At 44.9% G+C, this 25,892-nt stretch overlaps 1 protein-coding gene across 4 annotated transcripts in view; it reads left to right on the top strand.

Annotated features, from left to right (window-relative positions):
* The first annotated feature begins 11,795 nt into the window (after positions 1-11,795).
* The window catches only part of LOC122556201 (glutamate-rich protein 6-like), a 70,655-nt gene continuing 56,558 nt past the window's right edge, over positions 11,796-25,892 (top strand). Inside the window, exons 1-3 of one of the 4 annotated variants that reach the window (XM_087993338.1) lie at positions 11,796-12,158; positions 19,034-19,097; positions 23,826-23,956. In XM_087993338.1, coding sequence (XP_087849464.1) covers positions 12,077-12,158; positions 19,034-19,097; positions 23,826-23,956 — 277 coding nt within the window. In that variant the 5' untranslated portion in view covers positions 11,796-12,076. The remainder of the gene's footprint in view (positions 12,159-19,033; positions 19,098-23,825; positions 23,957-25,892) is intronic. The other 3 variants (XM_087993335.1, XM_087993334.1, XM_087993337.1) reach the window with 3 other exon arrangements.

Here is a 25,892-nt window from a genome sequence, read left to right as displayed (position 1 = left end):
AATGCCTTACTGAAGTCCTTATTCACCACATCAACACCTTACCTTCATCCACCTGTTTTGTCACCTTCACGAAGAACTCAATAAGGTTAGTGAGGCACAACCTACCCTTTACAAAACTGTGTCGACTATCCCTAATCAAATTATTCCTTTCCAGATGATTATAAATCCTATCTCTTATAACCTTTCCAACATTTTACCCACAACCGAAATAGGGATCGCTGGTCTATAATTACCAGGGCTGTCTCTACTCCTCTTCTTGAACAAGGGATCAACACTGGCTATCCTCCAATCTTCTGGCACTATTCCTATAGACAATAACGCCGTAAAGTTCAAAGCCAAAAGCTCTGCAACCTCCTTCCTGGCTTCTCAGAATCCTGGGATAAATCTCATGTGGCCCAGGGATCTTACCTATTTTCACACTTTCCAGAATTGCTAACACCTCTTCCTTGTGAATCTCAATCCCATCTAGTCTAGTAGCCTGCATATCAGTACTCTCCTTGACAACATTGACTTTTTCTAGTGTCAATACTGATGAAAAATATTCATTTAGTGCTTCCCCCATTTCCTCGGACTCCATGCACAACTTCCCACTACTATCTTTGATGGGCCCTCATTCTTCTATTCTTGATATACCAATAGAAGGATTTTGGGTTTTCCTTGATCTTATCCACCAACAACTTCTCATGTCCCCTCCTGGCTCTTCTTAGCTCTCTCTTTAGATCTTTTCTGGCTAACTTATAACTCTCAAGCCCTCTAACTGAGCTTTCACACCTCATCCTCAGATAAGCCTTCCTCTTCCTCTTGACAAAAACTTCAACTTCTTTAGTAAACCATGGCTCCCTCTCTCGACAACTGCCTGATAGGTATATACTTATCAAGGACCCGCAGTAGCTGTTCTTTGAATAAGCTCCACATTTCAAGAGTGTCCATCCTGTAGTTTCCTTCCCCATCTTATGCATTCTAAATCTTGCCTAATCGCATCAAACTTGCCTTTCCCCCAATTATACCTCTTTCACTGTGGTATATACCTATCCCTGCCCATTGCTATTGTAAGCATAACCAAATTATGGTCATTATTGCCAAAGAGCTCATCTACCTCCAAATCTAATACCTGGCCGGGTTCATTCCCCAGTACCAAATCCAATATGGCATTGCTCCTTGTTGGCCTGTCTACATACTGTTAGAAAACCCGCCTGCACACATTGAACAAAAACTGACCAATCTAAACTACTTGAATTATCGTATTCCCAGAAAATATTGGGGAAGTTAAAGTCCCCCATAACAGCTAGTCTGTTACTCTAGCTCCTATCATAATCGTCTTTACTATCCTTTCCTCTACATCTCTGGAACAATTCGGAAGCCTATTGAAAACTCCCAACAAGGTGACCTTTTCTTTCCTGTTTCTAACCTCAGCCCAAACTACCTCAGTGGATGAGTCCTCAAACATTATCTCAGCTGCTGTAATACTACCCTTGGTTAACAATACCACTCCCCTCCCTCTTTTACCATCTTATCTGTCCTTGCTGAAACACCTAAATCCCGGAATCTGCAACAGTCATTCCTGTCCCTCTTCTAACCATGTCTCTGAAATGGCCACAACATCGAAATCCCAGGTGCCAACCCATGCTGCAAGTTCACCCACCTTATTCCAGATGCTCCTGGCATTGAAGTACACACATTTCACACCTGATTTCTGGTGCCCTCTCGCGACCTTGTAAACCTATCCCTGACCTCACTACCCTCAACCTCCTGTACACTGGAACTACAATTCAAGTTCCCATCCCCCTGATGCATTAGTTTAAACCCCTCCTAAGAGCATTAGCAAATGTCCGCCCTCCAGGATATTGGTACCCCTCTGGTTCAGGTGAAGACCATCCTGTTTGTAGAGGTCCCACCTTCCCCAGAATGAGCTCCAATTATCCAAGAATCCAAAATCCTCCCTCCTGCACTATCCCTGTACAGCTCCGTTGTCTGCCTATTCCTCGCTTCACTAGCACGTGGGACAAGCAACAAACCAAAGATAACTACTCTGTTTGTTCTAGCTCTAAGCTTCCATCCTAGCTCTCTGAATTTATGCCTTAGATCCACACCTTTCTTCCTACCTATATCGTTGGTGCCTATGTGGACCACAACTTGGGGCTGCTCCCCTCCCCCTCAAGGATCCCGAAAACACAAAAAGAGACATCACGAACCTTGGCATCTAGGAGGCAACAAACCAATCGTGAGACTCTCTCATTCCCACAAAACCTCCTGTCTGTCCCCCTAACCATGGAGTCCCCAGTGACTAAAGCTCTGCTCCTCTTTCCCCTTCCCCTCTGAGCTACAGGGACAGACTCTGTGCAGAGACCTGTGCCACATTGCTTACCTTTGGTAAGTAACCCCCCCCCGACAACAGTATCCAAAACGGTATATTTGTTGAGGGGAACCACCACAGGAGATCCCTGCACTGCTTGCCAGTTGCCTTTCCTACCCCTGACGGTAACCCATCTACCTTCTTCACATGGCTGTGGATTTACTACCTCCCTGTAACTCCTCTCAATAACCCCGCTGCCTCCTGAATGATCTGAAATTCATCCAGCTCCAGCTCCAGTTCCCTAATATGGTTCTCGAGGAGATGGAGTTGGGTGCACTTCCCACAAATGAAGTCAGCAGGGACACTAGAGGAGACCCTTACCTCCCACATACTGCAGGAGGAACATTCAACTGCCCTAACCTCTATTCCCAATATTCTAAATTCCCAAATAGACTACCGGAAAAAGAAAACAAATGAAACACAAAAGAAAACACTTGTCACCTTACCAACCAATGTACAGATCTTTTTCTTTTGGTTAGAGGAGGAGGATGGGTGGGAGACACTACCCGAGTAGTGTTTTGGGTAATGCAACCGCCCAAATATGTGACCTCGCGACCTCTCCGACTGTGTCCAGGAACTGAAGAAATTTAAACTGTATACTCATGTATCCCAATAGGCTCCGTTACTCCCTGGAGACCTCGGGACCTCTCCAACTGCGTCCAGGAACTGGAACTTTTGTTACCTCCAAACTCGACTAGTCCAAAGCTTCCTGACCCATCTTGTTACATTTTGCCCTTCGTAATCTTGATGTCATTGAAAATTCTATTGCTCATACCGTGAGTCATAGAGTCAGAGAGTCAGCGAGATGTACAGCACAGAAACAGATCCTTTGGCCCAACTCATCCATACCAACCAGATATGCCAACTCAATCTAGAACCACCTGACAACATCTGGTACATATCCCTCCAGAACTTCCTATTCATATACCCATCCAGATGTCTTTTAAATGTTGCAATTGTACCAGCCTCCACCACTTCCTCTGGCAGCTCATTCAATACTCATACCACCCTCTGCATGAAACAGTTGCCCCTTAGGTCTCTTTTGTATATTTCCCCTCTCACCCTGAACCTATGCCCTCTCACTCTGGGAAAAGACTTTGTCTATTTACCCTATCCGTGCCCCTCATGATTTTGTAAACCTCTATAAGGTCACCCCTCAGCCTCCAACACTCCAGGGAAAACAGCCCCAGACTGTTCAGCCTCTCCCTGTAGCTCAAATCCTCCAATCCTGGCAACATCCTTGTAAATCTTTCCTGAACCCTTTCAGTTTCACAACATCTTTCCAATAGGAAAGAGACCAGAATTGCATGCAATATTCCAACAGTGGCCTAACCAATGTCCTGTACAGCCACAACATGACTTCCCAACTCCTGTACTCAATACTCTGACCAATAAAGGAAAGCATACCAAACGTCTTCTTTACGATCCTACCAACCTGCGACTCCACTTTCAAGGAGGTATGAACCTGCACTCTAAGTGTCTTTGTTCAGCAACATTTCCTGGGACTTTACTATGAAGTGTATAAGTTCTGCTAAGATTTGCTTTCCCAAAATGCAGCACCTCACTGCTCTGTTACCTGATCATTTTGTGCTCACTGGTTGGCATTCACTGCCATTTAAGTAATATCATTGCTTTAAAGTTCTCATATTTTTCTGGAATCAATCTGAACATCACACAGAGCGCCTCTCACCTTCAATGCATGATCAGGGCCGACATGGCACTTAATGTTAAAGTTCACTTGAGAATGTAACTTTAAAAAAGTTCTGGGATTTTTACATATGAAAGAACTGAAACCAACATGGTCATTCTAAAAGATGAGTGACTTAACCAGCAATCCAGGTCTTTTGCAATATGTAATTTCAGTTACATCACGTTGTAAATATTTGGTATAAATTCTGTCTTATGATCTTATACTCCACAACTACCTGAAGGAGCAGCACTCTGAAAGCTTGTGCTTCCAAATAAACCAGTTGATTTCTAACCTGGTTTGTGTGATTTTAACTTTGTACACCCTAGTCCAACACCAGCTCCTCCAAATCTTATTTTTCTTATTTCCCTCACTGGTCTCATGCAGGCCTACACCTGTAATTTCCTCCAGGTCTTCAACCCTCTGAGATATCTGCACTCCTCAAATTTTCTTTGGGAACCAAGCCAACTTGAGGAGGGGAATCTCAGAGGAAAGGGTATGGAAGAGCCATTTGCTGTCCCTTTAAACTCACTGAGTCCTGCACGCTGCAATAGAATTGCCCAGGATACAGGGTGGGCAGGAAAGAAGGGGGAGTATCAATTATTCTGGGCATGTCCGAAAGGTCTACTGGTTGATTTAGTTCAGAGAAATAGCAGCCATTGGCTGATTAACCTGTCAATGGGGAACTTCTGCATCAGATTGGCTACTTTGGGTACCAATTATCTTGACTGAGTATTTCCAATAACAATTGTTCCAACGTTGGTGGGCAGGTCTTCAGGAATTCAACTCCAGAATTTGTAGCAAAAGTGAGGACTGTGGATGCTGGAGATAAGAGTCGAGAGTGTGTTGCTGGAAAAACACAGCAGGTCAGGCAGCAACCGAGAAGCAGGAGAATCAGGAACAGGGCTGTGAGCCGAGGAGTTGGTGAAATAAATGGGAGGGAGTGTGGGGCTGGGGGGAAGGTAGCTGAGAGTGCCATAGATCGATGGAGCTGGGTGTAATGTCGATAGGCCAGAGAGGAGGGTGGAGAGGTTAGATGGGAAGGAAGATGGACAGGTAGGACAGGTTTTGAGAGCGGTGCCAAGTTGGAAGTTTGGAACTGAGATAAGGAGGGGGGAGGGGAAATGAGGATACTGCTGAAATCCACATTAATGCAGTGGGGTTGGAGGGACCCAAGGCAGAAGATGAGGTGTTCTTCCTCCAGGTGTCAGGTGGTTAGGGAGTGGCGATGGAGCAGGCCCAGGACCTACTTATCCTTGGCAGTGTGGGAAGGGGAGTAGAAGTGTTCGGCCACAGGGCGGTGGAGTTGGTTGGTGCAGGTGTCCAAGAGATGTTCTCTGAAGTGCTGTGTATGTAGGTGTCCTGTCTCCCCAATATAGAGGAGACCGCATCGGGAGCAGTGGATACAGTAAATGATTTATGTGGAAGTACAGGTAAAACTTTTGATGAATGTGGAAGACTTCTTTGGGGCCTTGGATGGAGGTGAGGGGGTGGTATGGGTGCAGGTTTTGCAATTCCTGTAGTCCTCACCTTCCACCCCACCAACCTCCGTATAAATCACATCATCCTCCGCCACCTACAAACAGACCCCACCACCAAAGATATATTTCCCTCCCCCCCCTATCCACTTTCTGTAAAGACCATTCCCTCCGCAACTCCCTTGTCAGGTCCATGCCCCACACCAACCCACCCTTCCCTCCCAGCACCTTCCCCTGCCACCACAGGAATTGCAAAGCCTGCACCCACATCTCCCCCCTCACCTCCGTCCAAGGCCCCAAAGGAGCCTTCCACATCCATCAAAGGTTTACCTGCACTTTCACACATGTCATTTACTGTGTCTGTTGCTCCCTATGCGGTCTCTTCTACACTAGGTAGATAGGACACCTACTTGCTGAGCACTTTAGAGGACATCTCCGGAATACCCGCACCAACCAACCCCACCGTCCTGAGGCCAAACACTTGAACACCCCCTCTCACTCTGCCAAGGACATGCAGATCCTGGGCCTCCTCCATCACCACTCCCTAACCACCCGACGCCTGGAGGAAGAACGCCTCACCTTCTACCTCGGGACCCTCCAACCCCACGGCACTAATGTGGATTTCATCAGTTTCCTCATTTTCTCTCCTACCTTATCCCAGTTCCAACTGTCCAACTCAGCACTGCCCTCATAACCTGTCCTACCTGTCTATCTTCCTTCCCACTTATCCACTCCACCCACCTCTCTGACCTATCACCATTACCCCCACCTCCTTCTACTTATCGCAATCTCAGCTACCGTCCCTCCAGCCCCACTCCCTCCCATTTATCTCACTACCCCCTCAGCTCACAGCCTCATTCCTGATGAAGAGCTTTTGTCTGAAACGTCAATTTTCCTGCTTCTCAGATAATAGACAATAGACAATAGGTGCAGGAGTAGGCCATTCTGCCCTTCGAGCCTGCACCACCATTCAATATGATCATGCCTGATCATCCTTAATCAGTATCCTCTTCCTGCCTTATCTCCATAACCCTTGATTCCACTATCCTTGAGAGATCTATCTAACTCTTTCTTAAATGAATCCAGAGACTGGGCCTCCACTGCCCTCTAGGGCAGAGCATTCCACACAGCCACCACTCCCTGGGTGAAGAAGTTTCTCCTCATCCCTGTCCTAAATGGTCTATCCCGTATTTTTAAGCTGTGTCCTCTGGTTCGGCACACACCCATCAGCGGAAACATGTTTCCTGCCTCCAGAGTGTCCAATCCTTAAGTAATCTTATATGTCTCAATCAGATCCCCTCTCAGTCTTCTAAACTCAAGGGTACACAAGCCCAGTCGCTCCAGTATTTCAGCGTAAGGTAGTCCCGCCATTCCAGGAATTGACCTCGTCAACCTGCACTCCCTCAATAGCCAGAATGTCTTTCCTCAAATTTGGAGACCAGAACTGCACACAACACTCCAGGTGTGGTCTCACCAGGGCCCTGTACAGCTGCAGAAGAACCTCTTTGCTTCTACACTCAATCCCTCTTGTTATGAAGGCTAGCATGCTATTGGCCTTCTTCACTACCTGCTGTATCTGCATGCTTACCTTCATTGATTGGTGTACAAGAACACCCAGATCTCTTTATACTGCCCCTTTACCTAAATTGATTCCATTTAGGTAGTAATCTGCCTTCCTGTTCTTACCACCAAAGTGGATAACCATACATTTAACCACATTAAACTGCATCTGCCATGCATCTGACCACTCACCTAACCTGTCCAGGTCACCCTGTAATCTCCTAACATCCTCCTCACATTTCACCCTGCCACCCAGCTTTGTATCATCAGCAAATTTGCTAATGTTATTACTAATACCATCTTCTATATCATTAATATATATTGTAAAAAGCTGTGGTCCCAGCACTGATCCCTGCGGTACCCCACTGGTCATTGCCTGCCATTCCGAAATGGAGCCGTTTATCACTACTCTTTGTTTCCTGTCAGCCAACCAACTTTCAATCCAAGTTAGTACTTCACCCCCAATACCATACGCCCTAATTTTGCTCACTAACCTCGTATGTGGGACTTTATCAAAAGCTTTCTGAAAGTCCAGGTACACTACATCTACTGGATCTCCCTCGTCCATCTTCAGAGTTACATCCTCAAAAAATTCCAGAAGATTAGTCAAGTGTGATTTCCCCTTCATAAATCCATGCTGACTCTGTCCTATCCTGTTACTACTATCCAGATGTGTCGTAATTTCATCCTTTTTAATAGACTCCAGCACCTTTCCCACCACTGAGGTCAGACTAACTAGTCTATAATTTCCTGCTTTCTCTCTCCCACCTTTCTTAAAAAGTGCTACAACATTAGCCACCCTCCAATCTGCAGGAACCGATCCCGAATCTATTGAACTCTGGAAAATAATCACCAACGCATCCACGATTTCTCGAGCCACCTCCTTCAGTACCCTGGGATATAGACCATCAGGCCCCGGGGACTTATCAACCTTCAGACCTAACAGTCTCTCCAACACCAATTCCTGGCAAATATAAATTCCCTTAAGTTCAGGTCCTTCAGCCACTGTTACCTCAGGGAGATTGCTTGTGTCTTCCCCAGTGAAGACAGATCTGAAGTACCAATTCAATTCTTCTGCCATTTCTTTGTTCCCCGTAATATATTCCTCTGTTTCTGTCTTCAAGGGCCCAATTTGGCCTGACTAGCTGTGTTTTTCCAGCACCACACTCTCAACTCTAGAATTTCTGCTCCCCACTCGCCTCAAACTCACTATCACTCTTCCTTTCTTTAAGACGCTCCTTAAAACCCACCTGTGTGACCTAATATCTTCTGGACTTACAGTTCACTCACCTCTTCTCAATGTCAATACGTTCATATTCCATCACAACAGCAGGCACTTTTAATGTAATAACATGTCCCGAAGATCTTCTCAGGGAAGATAAACATTGGGAAGAGGTGTATGAGTTGATGCATCTGTAAACTAGAGTGTTAGGTTGAGATGTAGAACAGACACCAGAAAGATCTGAAATGCAACATTTTAACGGAAAATGGAGATGTTGAGCATCCAAATATCAAGGTGATACACTTCTCAGCAAGTTTAGGCCAGTTTAAACAATGAGCTGTAAACCAAGGATGAGCAGGATTTATTCCCAGCTTCTCTGGAGAAGATTATGTATGAAATAGGAACAGGATTAGACCATTTGGCCCTTCTGGCTTGCTCCACCTTTCAATAAAATGATCAAAACTTTTAATCACTATTTTCTGCCAGTATAAATGGTGGGAAAATGCATGTCTCACTGCAATCTCAGTTACATAGCTTTAGTCTTGATCATAACTGACCCCTTTTGATTTGTTGACAACTTTGCGGCCTGTCTTAAAGTTATTTGTTTGATTTTAAATTGTCTTCAATTGGGCAGGAAGTATGACTTAGGAAAAATAGCAACCAATTTACAAAATGCAAATGACAGGATTCTTTATTCTTGAAGGCAGTTGAATAAGTAAATTTAAGCCAAAACCCCAAGTTCTCACCTATTTTCCTTTCAAAAAGAACTGCAGCAATTTTTCTGCTTGCATGAGGAGGCACGTGGGCCTCGGATTTGACAACATTGCCACCAGAAAATGGCATCTTATGCAATTCAGCACTTGCTCAGAATTGTTGCTCAGAATTACAAGCTGATGTCTTGGAATCAAGTTTCTCGAGTTGGATCTGAGTCCTGAATGTTCTGATCACACTATGGCTCATTTAGTTTTACTGTACCCCCAGTACACGTGACAATAAATTCAGTTCAATTCAAGAAGGAGATGCAAAAGACGAGTGACAAGAAAATAAGCAAAAATACGCATTAATAGAAAAGGATGAGTGATGACTGGAAGTAGGTGAGGCAGCATAGTTACTTCTGAAGGGCTGGTGAATCCAAAACATTCTGTCCACAGACGCTGGCAGACTTGCTGAGTTTTTCCAGCAATTTCTGTTTTTGTTTTAGATACTTGGGAGTCTGTTCGTGGGCCTTATCAAATTATAGCTGTAGACCCAGGGTAGACACAATTTATGGGTTTAGTTACTCAGCCTGATTGATTCTCCTCTGCAAAAGGTGATAGGAAGTTTGTGTGGAGCAAAGACCCCAGCATACCCCTTTTGGGCTGAAAGGCCTGTTTCTGAGCTGCAGACTTGCTGATAGATTATTCTTCCATCCACATGGTGACTGCAACTGTCCACATGGCACCAGCTGAGACTTGACCAGTACAGAGTACCGTTGTAGCAATAACGTCCCTGCTCTTATATTCTCATCCTTGAACAAGTAGGGAACATGTCCATTATTGATCATCTTATTTACCTGTCCTGACCATGTTTTAATAATATTCAGGCAATTCAACATCCTCCTTGTAGATGAGGAATGAAAGCTTTCTACTGTATTGAGGGGTACGGGCTAAAGGCAGATAAATGGAGTTAGGCCACAGATCAGCCATGATCTCTGTGAATAGCAGAACAGGCCAAAGTTTGGGTGAAGATTTGTAGCTCGGGTGCTCGTTGGATCATCAACGCCACACTAACAGGAATCCGATTCACGAGAGAAGAAGAAAAGGACAACCAACTCCCATTCCTAGACGTGATGGTACAGAGAACACCGAACGGAGAATTCACCACAAAAGTATACAGGGAAGCCACACACACAGACCAAGTCCTGAACTATGAAAGCAACCACCCCAACACACACAAAAGAAGTTGCATCAAGACACTATTCAAAAGGGCCACAACACACTGCAGCACACCAGAACTGCAAAAAGAGGAAGAGGAACACCTGTACAAGGAATTCGCCAAAAACGGATACCCGCGCAATTTCATCAACAGATGCCTAAGGGAAAGACAACGGAATGAGGACATGCCGCAACCCAAAGGACTAGCCACACTACCAGACATCAGGAACATTTCAGAACTGACAGCCAGACTACTGCGACCACTAGGACTTATAACAGCACAAAAACCAACAGCCACCCTCAGACAACAACTCACCAGAATGAAGGACCCGATACCCAGCATGAGCAAAACTAATGTAGCATACAAAATCCCATGCAAGGACTGGACAAAACACTATATAGGACAAACAGGAAGACAGCTAACGATCCGCATCCATGAACATCAACTAGCCACGAAACGCCACGACCAGCTATCTTTAGTAGCCACACACGCAGACGACAAGCAACATGAATTCGACTGGGGACAACACTACCATTATAGGGGAAGCCAAACAAAGAACAGCCAGGGAATTCCTAGAAGCATGGCACTCATCCACAATCTCCACCGACAAACACATAGACCTGGACCCAATATACCGGCCACTACAGTGGACAGCTGAAACTGACAACCGGAAGCGGCAGGGACAGGCCACTATAAATGCCGGAGGAAACACCACAGAAGCGCTTCACAGGAGGCTCCCAAGCACTGAGGATGTCACCTAGACAGGGGACGAAACGTTTGCAACAAAAATTTCCAGCTCGGCGAACAGAACCACAACAGCAGAACAGGCCGGAGGGACTGAGGGGCTGTCATTTATCTCTCCACCCTTCAGGCACTCTGTCTGTATTCCTGATGAAGGGCTTTTGCACCGAAACGTCGATTTTACAGCTCCTCGGATGCTGCCTGAACTTACATTACATTACATTACAGTATGGAAACAGGCTCTTCGGCCCAACAAGTCCACACCAACCTGCCGAAGCGCAACCCACCCATACCCCTACTTTTACCCCTATACCTAACACTATGGGCAATTTAGCATGGCCAATTCAACTGACCTGCACATCTTTGGACTGTGGAGGAAACCGGAACACCCGGAGGAAACCCACGCAGGCACGGGGAGAACGTGCAAACTCCACACAGTCAGTCGCCTGAGGCGGGAATTGAACCCAGGTCTCTGGCGCTGTGAGGCAACAGTGCTAACCACTGTGCCACCGTGCCGCCCACTGCTGTGCTTTTCCAGCACCACTAATCCAGAATGAGGGGCTGAATGGCCTACTCCTTTTTTACATGATGAGCAGTTAAGATCTGGAATTCTCTGCCAGTGTGGTGGATCAGGAAAATGAAGGGAATTGGATGAGGTGAAAAAACATCTGCGGGATCAGAGGGAAAGAGCCAGAGTCTGGGTGGGGGGAGGAACCAGAGGGTGGAGGAAAGGGATTGCCAAATTGCTTATGCACAGAGACGATGGGCCGAATTGCCACCATGGGTGCGGTAATCCCACTCAATGCTGGGCGATGAGAAGACCCAGCAGCCCTGGGCCGAACGGCCATCCAAGGAGGCGGGGCCGGTTGAGGCCGGACCAGCAACATTCGGCGAGTGTATCAGAGTGAGGGGGGCGTGGCGAGCCAATGGGCGAGCGGCCCGGTCACTATGGCAACGGGTCACAACAACGGGCGAGCGAACCCTCTGTGGCGGTGCTCTGGATCAGGGTCGGTACAAAATCCGACACGAAGCGGAATAAAAGGGAGAACAGCGGCGGGGGGCAGCAGGCTGAATGGTTTGTACTCCCCGCGGAGCCGGTGCCATAATCAGCCTGTCCCGCGATGAGCGAGTCCAGTGTGAGCCAGACGGGAAGCGGCGACAGCCAGGACCTGGAGAGTTCAGCCCAGGACGCGGACAAATCAGGTAACCACTGTCAGACAAAGAAAACAAGAGGAAACAATGCGACTTCATTCATCCTCCCCCACTGCCCGACCACACAGGGGAGGCCACTCAGCCCCTCCGAACTAGCTCCGCCCTTCTGGGACATCTGGGCTGGGCTGGGCTGGGGGTGGACAAATCACACAACACCAGGTTACAGTCCAACAGGTTTATTTGGAAGCACTAGCTTTCGGACCGCTGCTCCTTCTTCAGGGGAACAGAGGTAACTGTGATTGATGCCCCCTTCCCCCCCAGACTGGGTAATCCAGAGCCTCCGGGCCATGATTGCAGAATTTAAATTCGATTAATGAAATCTTCAAGGGATCTCCTCCGAGTGGACTCAATGGGCTGATGGTCTGCTTGCATATTTTAAGCATTCTATGATTCTGTCTAAGGTCAGCAAAGGTGCCACAAAATATCATGGTTTGTCATAAAGACCGATCTGGTTCACTAATCTCCTTTAGGGAAGGAAATCTGCTGTCCTTACCTAGTCTGACCCACATATGACTTCAGACCCACAGCAAAGGGAGGTTGACTCTGAACCGCTGTCGGAAATGGCTGAGCCAAGCCGTTCTGTTTTGGGAGTGGGCAATAAATGCTGGCCCCGCCAGGGACACCCTGCAGAGAGACAGGTCTCACAGGTTAGAAGAAAGCTAAGGAAAGAAGAAGGCTAAGGGGGGATTTGATAGAGACATACAAAATGATCAGAGGATTAGATAGGGTAGAGAGTGAAAGACTTTTTCCTAGGATGATGACGACAGCTTGTACGAGAGGGCATAACTACAAATTGAGGGGTGATAGACTTAAGACAGATATCAGAGGCAAGTTCTTTACGCAGAGAGTGGTAAGGGCGTGGAATGCCCTACCTGCTAATGTAGTCAACTCAGCCACATTAGGGAGATTTAAATAATCCTTGGATAAGCACATGGATGACTTTGGGATAGTGTAGGGGGACGAGCTGAGAATAGTTCACAGGTCGGCGCAACATCGAGGGCCAAAGGGCCTGTTCCGCGCTGTATTGTTCTATGTTTCTATGTTAGTGTGGATACTGCAGATGCTGGAGATTAGAGTCAAGATTAGAGTGGTGCTGGAAAAGCACAGCAGGTCAGGCATAGACGTTCCTGATGAAGGACTTTTGCCCTGAACGTCGATTTTCCTGCTCCTTGGATGCTGCCTGACCTGCTGTGCTTTTCCAGCACCCCTTGACTCACAGGTTAATGTGACTATTTACCCTCCAAACCAGCCTCCTTCCATCGTTCGTTACCTAACCATGAGGCGAAGGTGGGCTCGGTTGGTAGCAGTCTTCCCTCAGTGCACTGCATCATAGCTTCACTCAAGCCTGTAATCTTCAGGGTGCATTTGCGTTACAAAGTTGAAGCAGTTTTGATTTACACTGATGTGGCTGTTCGAGGGAGTCTGGGTTCAGTCTAATGCCTATACATTAGGGTTGCCAGCCCTCCAGCATTGGCCTGGAGTCTTTCGGAATGACATGTAAGTGTTGAGAATCCTGCTGTGGCGTAATGTTCTGGGGACCTGGGTTCAAATCCCATCCCAGCAGATGGTGGAATTTGAATTAAATTTTAAAAATCTGGAATTAAGAATCTAATGATGACCGTGAATCCATTGTTGATTATCGGAAAAACCTATCTGGTTTACTAATGTCCTTTAGGGAAGGAAACTGCCATCCTTACCTGTTCTGGTCTTTCTGTGACTGCAAACTCGCAGCAATGTGGTTGACTCTTAATTGCTCTCTGGGCAATTAGAGATGGGCCTTAAATGCTGGCCTAGGAAGCGACACCCTTTTCCCATGAATGAATAAAAAAAAATCCTGGAGAAAACAATCTTGATTTTCTTTTGTGGAGAGAAGGCAGAGTTAATGTTTCGAGTCCAGTGATCCTTCTTCAGAACTGATGGTCACTGGGAAAGGATGGCATATGTGCTAATGACCGGGTTGGGGTGGGAGTAAGTAAACAGGTAAACACAGAACCTGGAGAGATAAGACAGTTAGTGGAAAAAGGGATGGATGGTGGTAAACTAGGGAAGGAGAAAAGCTGATAATGGGGATAATAAGTAGGTGAAAATGAGATCCTGCACTGAAAACGGTCCATGTCATGACAGGACATAGGGTGTGGAGGGGGGTTACGAACATGGAAGGAGGTGTTCAGGTTCTAAAATTTTTGAACTCAATATTGAGTCCAGAAGGATCCCCAAGCAGAAGATGAGATACTGTTCTTCCAGTTTATGCTGAGTCTCACTGGAGCACTACAGTGGGCCCATTCAGAGATGTTGGAATGGAAATGTGGTGGTGTGTTGAAATGGCAGGCAACTCTGAGTCATTTTTATGACAGAAAAATTAGATTTGGCAACCTCAAATTGGATTGAAACTCACCTGAAGATTAATATCTTGCTCTATGGCCTTCTGGAGACTTTTGGTTCCTGAAAACTGCAGGAAGTTTTGACTTACCTGTTGAACCTGACAGACTATAGGTTAGAAGAAAATGATTTATTATTTGATCATTTGAAACCTGATCAATAGTGTAAACAGACAGAGAAAGATAGAGAAACAAAGATTGAAAGGTCATTATAAGTAAGTAATCTAATCTAATCAAGAAGCCTAAGTGAATACGGTAGAGAAAGGAGAACAGAAAAATATGGTATCATATGCTGTACAAACACTAAAAAAAAAGAAAAATATGGCGGCATGGTGGCACAGTGGTTAGCACTGCTGCCTCACAGTGCCAGAGACCCGGGTTCAATTCCTGCCTCGGGCAACTGACTGTGTGAAGTTTGCACATTCTCCCCGTGTCTGCATGGGTTTCCTCCGGGTGCTCCGGTTGCCTCCCACAGTCCAAAGATGTGCAGGTTAGGTAAATTGGCCATGCTACATTGCCCGTAGTGTTAGGTGAAGGGATAAATTTAGGAGAATGGGTCTGGGTGGGTTGGTCTTCAGAGGGTCGGTGTGGACTTGTTGGGCCAAAGGGCTAGTTTCCACACTGTAAGTAATCTAATCTAATGTAATTATGGCACTAGATACCAAATTGTAATAATGTTACCAATAAAACAAAGTCCAAAGATGTGCAGGTCAGGTGAATTGGCCATGCTAAATTGCCCATAGTGTTAGGTAAAAAGGGGTAAATGTAGGGGAATGGGTAGGTTGCGCTTCGGCGGGTCGGTGTGGACTTGTTGGGCCGAAGGGCCTGTTTCCACACTGTAAGTAATCTAATAAAAAAAAACAAGTAATCAAAATATAAAGCCTGGGTAAGGGACAGCCATTAATATAAAATCAAGTATAAAATATTAAAAGGTTTGTGTGCATTGGATATTTCAGTATATAGTAAAATACACCTTTTCCAAAATCTCTGATATTCCCCTCAGGTGTTGCTATTACTGTCTAAAATAGTGATGTCTGTATGAATCATAGAGTCATAGAGATGTACAGCACGGAAACAGACCCTTCTGTCCAATTCGTTCATGCCAACCAGATATCCCAACCTAATCTAGTCCCACCTGCCAGCATCCGGCCCAAATCCCTCCAAACCCTTCCTATTCATATACCCATCCAAATGCCTTTTAAATGTTGCAATTGTACCAGCCTCCATCACTTCCTCTGGCAGCTCATTCCATACACGTCCCACCCTCTGTATGAAAAGATTGCCCCTTAGGTCTCTTTTATATCTTTCCCCTCTCACCCCAAACCCTCTACTTCTGGACTCCCCACCCCAGGGAAAAGACTTTGTCTGTTTATCCTATCCATGCCCCTCATGATTTTATAAACCTCTATGAGGTCACCCCGAGCCTCCGATGCTCCAGGGAAAACAGCCCCAGCCTGTTCAACCTCTCCCAATAGCTCAAATCCTCCAACCCTGGCAACATCCTTGTAAATCTTTTCTGAACCCTTTCAAGTTTCACAACATCTTTCTGATAGGAAGGAGACCAGAATTGCACGCAATATTCCAACAGTGGTCTAACCAGTGTACAGTGCAGCCGGAACATGACCTCCCAACTCCTGTACTCAATACTCTGACTAATAAAAGAAAGCATACCAAACGCCTTCTTCACTATCCTATCTACCTGCGACTCCACTTTCAAGGAACTATGAACCTGCTCTCCAAGGTCTCTTTGTTCAGCAACACTCCCTTGTACCTTACCATTAAATGTATAAGTCCTGCTAAGATTTGCTTTCCCAAATGCAGCACCTCACATTTATCTGAATTAAACTCCATCTGCCACTTCTCAGCCCATTGGCCCATCTGATCACGATCCCGTTGTAATCTGAGGTAACCTTCTTAGCTGTCACTACACCTCCAATTTTGGTGTCATCAGCAAACTTACTAACTATACCTCTTATGCTCACATCCAATCATTTATATAAATGATGAAAAGTAGTGGACCCAGCACCGATCCTTGTAACATTCCATTGGTCACAGGCCTCCAGTCTGAAAAACAACCCTCCACCACCACCCTTTGAGCCAGTTCTGTATCCAAATGGCATGTTCTCCCTGTATTCCATGAGATCTAACCTTGCTAACCAGTCTCCCATGGGAACCTTGTTGAATGCCTCACTGAAGTCCATATAGATCACATCTACTGCTCTGCCCACATCAATCCTCTTTGTTACTTCTTCAAAAAACTCAATCAAATTTGTAAGACATGATTTCCCACACATAAAGCCATGTTGACTATCCCTAACAGGTCCTTGCCTTTCCAAACACATATACATCCTGTCCCTCAGGATCCCCTCCAACAACTTGCTCACCACCGACGTCAGGCTTGATTGTACGTTTTTTTTATTCTTTCATGGGCTGTGGGCATCACTGGCAAGGCCAACATTTGGTGTCCATCCCTAATTGTTCATGAACTGAGCAACCTGTTAGACCATTTCAGAGGCTGGTTAAGAACCAACCCCATTGCTATGGGCTTGGTGTCACATATAGGTGAGAACAGGTAGAGATGGGAGATTCCTTTCCCTCAAGAATATTTGTGAACCAGATGGGTTTTTACAATCAATGATAATTTCAAGGTCACCATTACTAAGACTAATTTTCAATTCCGGATTTTTAAAATTGAATTTAACTTCTACCAGCTGCTGTGGTTTCCAGACATTTTGCCTCGGCCTCCATCTTCCCTGGTTGATCTATTTACCCTTCATTACCTAAAGTGAAGAGTCAGAGGCATACAGGCTCTAAGCTTCTATAGGTTGCAGTCTGGCAAGGCATGTTTCTAATGGACGACACCTCCTCCCATCCTGCCCCCTGCAAAAACGCCATCCCATTCTCCCAATTCCTTCGACTCCGCCGCATCTGCTCCCAGGAGGACCAGTTCCAAAAACGCACATCCCAGATGGCCTCCTTCTTCAAGGACCGCAATTTCCCCCCCGACGTGATCGACGATGCCCTCCACCGCATCTCTTCCACTTCCCGATCCTCCGCCCTTGAACCCCGCCCCTCCAACCGCCACCAGGACAGAACCCCACTGGTCCTCACCTACCACCCCACTAACCTCCATGTACAGCGCATCATCCGCCGTCATTTCCGCCACCTCCAAACGGACCCCACCACCAAGGATATATTTCCCTCCCCTCCCCTATCAGCATTCCGTAAAGACCACTCCCTCCGTGACTCCCTCGTCAGATCTACACCCCCCACCAACCCAACCTCCACTCCCGGCACCTTCCCCTGCAACCGCAGGAGGTGCAAGACTTGCGCCCACACCTCCCCTCTCACCTCCCTCCAAGGCCCCAAAGGAAACTTCCATATCCGCCACAGATTCACCTGTACCTCCACACATATCATCTATTGCATCATCTGTACCCGATGTGGCCTCCTCTATATTGGGGAGACAGGCCGCCTACTTGCGGAGCGTTTCAGAGAACACCTCTGGGACACCCGGACCAACCAACCCAACCACCCTGTAGCTCAACATTTCAATTCCCCCTCCCACTCCACCAAGGATATGCAGGTCTTTGGACTCCTCCATCGTCAGACCACAGCGAAACGACGGTTGGAGGAAGAACGCCTCATCTTCCGGCTAGGAACCCTCCAACCACAAGGGATGAACTCGGATTTCACCAGTTTCCTCATTTCCCCTCCCCCCAGCCTGTCTCAGTCAAATCCATCAAATTCAGCACCGCCTCCATAACCTGCAATCTTCTTCCCGACCTCTCCGCCCCCACCCCAATCTGTCCTATCACCCTCACCTTGACCTTTTTCCACCTATCACATTTCCGACGCCCCTCCCCCAAGTCCCTCCTCCCTATCTTTTATCTTAGCCTGCTGGACAAACTTTCCTCATTCCTGAAGAAGGGCTAATGCCCGAAACGTCGATTCTCCTGTTCCCTAGTTGCTGCCTGACCTGCTGCGCTTCTCCAGCAACACATTTCCATCCATGTTTCTAATCAATACCTACTATATCCGTGAACTACAATGGGTTAGCAGGTATTGTTCCTAACTAGCATTGGGTGGGTTCTGTTGTGTGCTGGATACCTTCACTTTTTATTATAATTATAACACAAAATGTAGGTCTGCTTAATTTACAGAATAAAAATGAAATATCTGCTACTGAAAGCTGCATTTTGTATTAAATCTTATTCAGATGATAATGGATGAGGCACTCAATCAAACTCCATTGACCTCCATGTTGATATTTCAATTTTCACCCTTAGTTAATAACATTAGATGTTGCATGAAGATTAATTCCATAATTTCCTGTCTAAACATTTTAGCCTGTTTCTCTCTGTCATTCTCGTGAGGTTTAAGTTGACAATTATGCTGACATAAGTAAAACTGAGCATTCCATTGATCTAACTATTCTTTTGTCTAAACATTATCCACCTTTACCATTTTTTTCTCTCTCCTCTTCAGTTGCTTCAAGCACATCAAGTATAGCAGAAAGCTTCACACAAACAGAATCAACATTCATTGATGGGTAAGAATACACTGCAACTGGAATTAAAAAGTTCACATTGTAAATATTCAATGGAATTCACCACAGAATCTGAAATGGTGAAGGGCAATTTTTTGTTTAATCACCTTAAGCATTAACTTCTTTAACCGATTCAGACGCTGACTAAACAACTTTTGTCCTTCTGCCATTTTTTACTCGCTCGTTCTCAGGATTAGGACATCACTGGCTAGGCCAGCATTTATTGCCCATCCCTAATTGCCCAAAGGGCAGTTAAGCAGCAATCACATACTATAGATCTGAAGTTACATGGAGACCAGAATAGGTGAGGATGGCAGATTTCCTTCCCTAAAAGACATTAGTGAACCAGATCAACAACAATCTGACAATCAACAACAGTTTCATGGCCAGCATTAGACTCTTAATTCCAGGTTTTATTAACTGAATTTAAATCCCACTATCTGCCATAGCCTGATTCAAATTTAGGTCTCCAGGATATTAGAAACAAAAACAGAAATTGCTGGAAAAACTCAGCAGGTATTGCAGCATCTGTGGAGAGGAATCAGAGTTAATATTTCAGGTCCAGAGACCCTTCCTCAGAACTGTTTCTGATTTCTGAAACCTGTAGTTCTTTCATTTCTTTTCTCCCAGGATGTTACTTGGGTTTCTGAATTAATAGGAGAAAGTGAGGTCTGCAGATGCTGGAGATCAGAGCTGAAAATGTGTTGCTGGAAAAGCGCAGCAGGTCAGGCAGCATCCAGGGAACAGGAGAATCGACGTTTCGTTCCTGAAGAAGGGCTTATGCCCGAAACGTCGATTCTCCTGTTCCCTGGATGCTGCCTGACCTGCTGCGCTTTTCCAGCAACACATTTTCAGCTTCGTTTCTGAATTAATAGTCTACCATTAGTCTGCCACAAGGCTATGACTGACATGACACATTCCTGGTATTAATATTAGATTTTCAGCATTAATTTTTGTATGACATTTTGAATTAGGATTAAACATAACAATGTAGACAAGGAATTGAAAATCTGAAAATACTTGAAGCTTGTCAGGTTTGTGTCCATACCAAGAAATGTCAGCTCTGCAGAATGGTTTGAAGAGTGTGCAAGAAACAGCAACAATAATGAAAACAAAAAAAAGGAGTTTCACTAATATAGCACCTTTTACAAGGAGAAATAATCGGATAAGACTAGGCACCAAGCAATGGGGGTTCTAGAAAGCTTCATGAAGCTGCAACAATTGTCACTGGGCTTCAACAATAATTATATCGTTACAGATCATGCGAGATCTTGAATTGTAATATGGTTCTACATGAATGCAAGACCTTTGTTTTCTTTATTACAGGGGTTATAATTGCAGCTGATGTTATTGGACAGGTCAGATCTCACAACTGAAACCTGTCTTGATGGAATGGACTTTGCTTTTTCGGTTTTAGCATGGAGTGAAACATAAGTGCACAACGCTGCAGATTTGGTTTTAACGATAAAACAGCAGTTTATTATGCAAAAGAAATGAAGATAAAATAGAATGAACAGAGCTAATTACATATAACACATGTTGAGATTTCAAAACACATAAAAACAAAATCCTGTTATTCCCAACACCATCCCATTACAGTACTCAAACACCAGAGAGAATTCCTTGCTGTATCCCACACCAGGTCTACCTCATTTGTGAGTTCAATTCCTGATCTTTGAGACTCTGATAGCATCTTCCTTAATCCATCATATAACTGACCTGAGGCTGTTTCAGTTTCACTTCACATTTGCTGTGTTTTAGCTAAGTCTTTATGATTTTGGAACTTTTGAACTAAACTCCTTGCACTGAGGTAAACTATTATTAACAATTCTAAATTATCTTCTCCCTTCCTCAGAAGCATCTATTTTAAATGAAGTCATAGAGTCATGCACCATGGAAACAGACCATGTGGTCCAACCAGCCCATACCAACCATGCACATCTTCAGTTAACAACCCTGTCGAACTACCCTAAACTATTTTAAATTAAAACACTATTTTCCAAGCTATGATGTTTCCTGTAAGAAGGATTTATGCACATCTGGATAGGAATAATGTGATCAAGGATAGTCAGCATGGTTTTGTGAAGGGCAGGTCGTGCCTCACAAACCTTATTGAATTCTTTGAAAAGGTGACGAAGGAGGTTGATGAGGGGAAAGCGGTAGATGTGGTATATATGGATTTTAGTAAGGCATTTGATAAGGTTCCCCATGGTAGGCTACTGTAGAAAATACGGAGATATGGCATTGAGGGTGAGTTGGAGGTTTGGATTAGGAATTGGCTGGATGGAAGAAGACAGAGGGTAGTAGTTGATGGCAAAGTTTCTTCATGGAGTGCCGTCACTAGCGGTGTTCCGCAAGGATCTGTTTTGGGACCATTGCTGTTTGTCATTTTTATAAATGACCTGGAAGAGGGGTTAGAAGGTTGGGTGAGCAAGTTTGCGGATGATACGAAAGTCGGAGGAGTTGTTGACAGTTCGGAAGGATGTGGCAGGTTACAGCAGGATATAGAGAAGCTGCAGAGCTGGGCAGAAAGGTGGCAAATGGAATTCAATGTAGCTAAGTGTGAGGTGATTCACTTTGGGAAGAATAACAAAAAGATGGGGTACTGGGCTAATGGTCGGATACTTGGTAGTGTGGATGAGCAGAGGGATCTTGGTGTCCATGTACACAGATCTCTGAAAGTTGCCACCCAGGTAAATAGTGCGGTGAGGAAGGCATATGGCGTACTGGCTTTTATTGGTAGAGGAATTGAGTTCCGGAGTCCTGAGGTCATGATGCAGTTGTATAAGACTCTGGTGCGGCCGCATCTGGAATATTGTGTGCAGTTTTGGTCGCCATACTATAGGAAGGATGTGGAGGCACTGGAACGGGTGCAGAGGAGGTTTACCAGGATGTTGCCTGGTATGGAAAGAAGATCGTATGAGGAAAGACTGAGACACTTGGGGCTGTTTTCATTAGAGAAAAGAAGGTTTAGGGGTGACTTGATTGAGGTGTACAAGATGATTAGGGGGTTAGATAGGGTTGACAGTGTGAACCTTTTCCCGCGTATGGAGTCGGGTATTACAAGGGGGCATAGCTTTAAATTAAGGGGGGGGTAGATATAGGACTGAAGTTAGGGGTAGGTTCTTCACTCAGCGAGTCGTAAGTTCATGGAATGCCCTGCCAGTAGCAGTGGTGGACTCTCCCTCTTTATGGGCATTTAAGCGGGCATTGGATAGGTATATGGAGGATAGTGGGTTAGTATAGGTTAGGTGGGCTTGGATCGGCGCAACATCGAGGGCCAAAGGGCCTGTACTGCGCTGTATTCTTCTATGTTCTAAGACGATTGACGAGGGCAGGGTGATGGACATGATCTATATGGACTTCAATAAGGTGTTTGACACGGGTTCCTCATGATAGACTGGTTAGCAAGGTCAGATCAAATGGAAGGAGAATTAACCATTTGGATACAGAACTGGCTTAAAGGTAGAGGGTTGCTTTTCAGACTGGAGGCCTGGGACCAGTGATGTGTCACGATGATCGGTGCTGTGTCTGCTGCCTTTCCTCATTTATATAAATGATTTGGATATGAACATAGGAGGTGTGGTCAGGAAGTGTGCAGATGCTACCAAAATTGGTGGTGTAGTGGACAGCGAAGAAGGTTACCTCAGAGTACAACGGGCTAATGGGCCAAGGAGTGGCATATAGAGTTTAATTTAGATAAATGTGAGGTGCTGCATTTTGGAAAGGCAAATCAGGGCAGGACTTATACACTTAATGGTAAGGTCCTGGGGAGTGTTGCTGGACAAAGAGACCCTGGAATGTAGGTTCATAGTTCCTTGAAAGTAGAGTCGCAGGTAGACAGGATTGTAAAGAAGGCGTTTGGTATGCTTGCCTTTAATCGTCAGTGTGGTTCATGCGTGGAATGAGTTTCTCAAGAAGGGGTGGATGCAGGTACTGTTAACATTTAAAAGTTATTTGGATAAGTACATAAATAGAAAAGGTTTAGAGGGCCAAATGTAGGCATGTAGGACTACTTTAGTTTGAGAATATGATCATTGTGTGCTAACTGGACCGAAGGGTCTGTTTCTGTCCTTTTTGACTCCATGACTCTATGAAACAGGCAGGCTTTAATGACAGTCTAAAAGGAGTGGAATAGAAAGGAAATTCCAACCCTGAGAGCCTAATCATCTCTGAACAGGTTGATTAGAAAATAGAGTGTTCCAGCATGCAATAAGGCCATTCAGCTCTTAGAACAGCCAAAAAGTGGTTTTCATTTTCACCCTTAAACTAATAATATGTTGCATGAAAATTAACATCCCAATTTCCTGACTAAACGTGGAACTCTGTCTATCATTTACATAAGGTTTAAGTTGACGATTAAAACTATACTGGCATAAGTGAAACTTCTCCTGACTCTTTCTCCTTACTTAAATTAGCCATTGGTGCCTTGTAAAGGTTAGTCCTACTTTCTAGCTCTGTAGTATTGTAGGTTTAAGGCACTTCAAGTGTCTATCCAGATACTTTTTAAAAAGATAATAGAAGTTAATGCCTCTGCCATCCTTTCAGACAGAGATTTCCAAACCTCACTATTCTCATCAACATTCCATGGACCTCTCCAAACAGATACCTATTAAAAGTAACAGTGATAGAAAGGTATAATTCTGTGAACTGCAAACAACAGAGTATTTGCACTTTTAATTGCATGTTTGTTTGAGTCTGTTTGTATTGACTTCTGTCTCCGTGAAACAGGCCCAGTGAAATCATTCCGGACATTGTGGACTCTACTGTTACAATTGTGGATTCTGACCAACTTCCACTAACATCAGTTCTCACACAGACTGATTCCAGCTGGCTGCTCAATCAGAGCCACAGGAAATTTGGTAAGGAGCTGCATTGTCTCTGAAAGCAAACACTGAAACAAGGACGGAGAAAAATGACTGTTCGCCTGAATCGACACATTGTCTTAACTGTAAAGGATGACTGAAACATCGCCTCTCCCTAAAAAAAAAGACTCCAATGATAATTGAGACAACTTGTAAAATGGACAAGTTTTCTTTTCTGTAACATTTAGGATAGTTCAGTTAAGGTGAACATTGTTTACAGTTTTTTTGGGCTTTTCCCAACATATTCCTCCCTATGTACTTACATACTGTACTGTCGCCTGCAGTCTTGTACATTTTCCATGCTGGCATTTAGACAAAATTAAGGAAAAACTTGATCTGGAAGTCTGCATTCTTCAACTACATCTCCAGTTCCTTCTTTGTGCATTGATTATAGATAGTCCAATTTTACAGTGTTGCTTCAATGACAAAAATGACTAGCTTTTACATAGCACCTTTAATTTAATGAAACAGCTCAAGGTTTTTCACTAGAGAAAGTGTGACACCAAGCCACACAAGGAATAGTAGGTTTTAAAAAAAGAATTTAAAAGGGGCAAAGACAATAGAGTGGAGGAGAGGTTTAGGCAGTTGAAGGTATGTTCACCATTTCCACAGCAAAGAAAATCAGTGGTGGTGGCGGTGGTGGGGGGGGGGGGGGGGGGGGAGGGGGTGTTATGTGAGTGGCCAGATTGGAGGTACACAAAGATCCTGCAGGGCTAAAGAAGGTTATGAAGAGCCAAGGTCACTGAATCCTCAAGTGTTCGACAGCAGAAAACTCCTTAATCAAAATTGCAAGTATATAGAGTGGTTGTTTACACCACATTCCTGTACTGCCGTGGACTGTGTACTAGCAACACATAAGAGCCCTGGAGAGACTCCATTAGCATTGTCACTCCTCTGAATTCAATTGGAAGTATATTGAACAAAGGCTGGTCTCTTCCTTGAAGCCACTGCCAAAGCATTCAGGCAAAATCCCTGCAAAGTCAATTTTATTGAACTGGACATTCTGCCTGGATGGTCAAAAGGAGTTTTCCCCACCAGGCCCTGTTTTCTCCACCACCAAATGGCCAAGTTGCAGGAAGGGACAAAGAAAGCACTTTAATGACACCCTGATGCTCTCCTTGAAGTTGCTGCAGCATTGGCATTAATGGTTAGGAGGAGCCTGCTGCCAATGGGTTGAAATGGTGACAACTTATCCATTAAGCTGCTTCATGTTTTGAGTCATGAAGTCTTAATGATGAGGCAGAGCATCAGAGGAGAGGGGAAGAAAAGAAAGCAGACACTGCTTTTTATATCCTCCTTCCTTGAGGAACATCCTGCTCCATGCCTCCAAAGATTTGTGCGATAGGAATTTGTTATTTCACATGAAGATCTATGGCAGAGACTCAGAAGGCTGAGTTGATGTATTGAGGGACAGCTGAAGGTGACATAATCTCAGAGTAAGCAGTCACCCATTTAAGAAAACTAAGGAGGAATTCATCCTGTTGGAGAATGGTATATCTGTGGAATTCTCTACTGCAGAGGGCTGTAGAGGCTGGTTTATTGAGGATATTCAGTGCTGAGACAGATTCTTAATCATTAAGGGAATCAAGACTTATGGGGAAAAAGCAAGAAAGTCAGGATCACATTGAATGGCAGATCAGACTCAATGGGCTGAATGGCCTACTTCTGCTTCTACATCTAATGGTAACTGGTACTCACTGGTGGATGGATCTTGTTAATTATACTGAATTTAATAATGCACAAATATTTTAGTCCCATGTTTGCAAAATTGTAAACATTGGGCAATCTCTGAAATATCTTTTTAAACCAGGGTATTTTTCATAAACGGTTCATGTCCTGTGATAGTCTATTTACAATCTAAGACCTATAAGTTTGTAAGTTATTTATAGGGACTGGATTCTTTAATTAATAACAAGTTGGGTTCCGGCATTAC

This window comes from Chiloscyllium plagiosum, unplaced genomic scaffold (assembly GCF_037043375.1).
Source record: "Chiloscyllium plagiosum isolate Xiang-an unplaced genomic scaffold, Cpla_swu_hap1 HiC_scaffold_13, whole genome shotgun sequence".
Taxonomy (NCBI): domain Eukaryota; kingdom Metazoa; phylum Chordata; class Chondrichthyes; order Orectolobiformes; family Hemiscylliidae; genus Chiloscyllium; species Chiloscyllium plagiosum.
The sequence above is the reverse complement of the archived record's forward strand: the minus strand, read 5'-3'. Positions and strand labels throughout refer to the sequence as shown.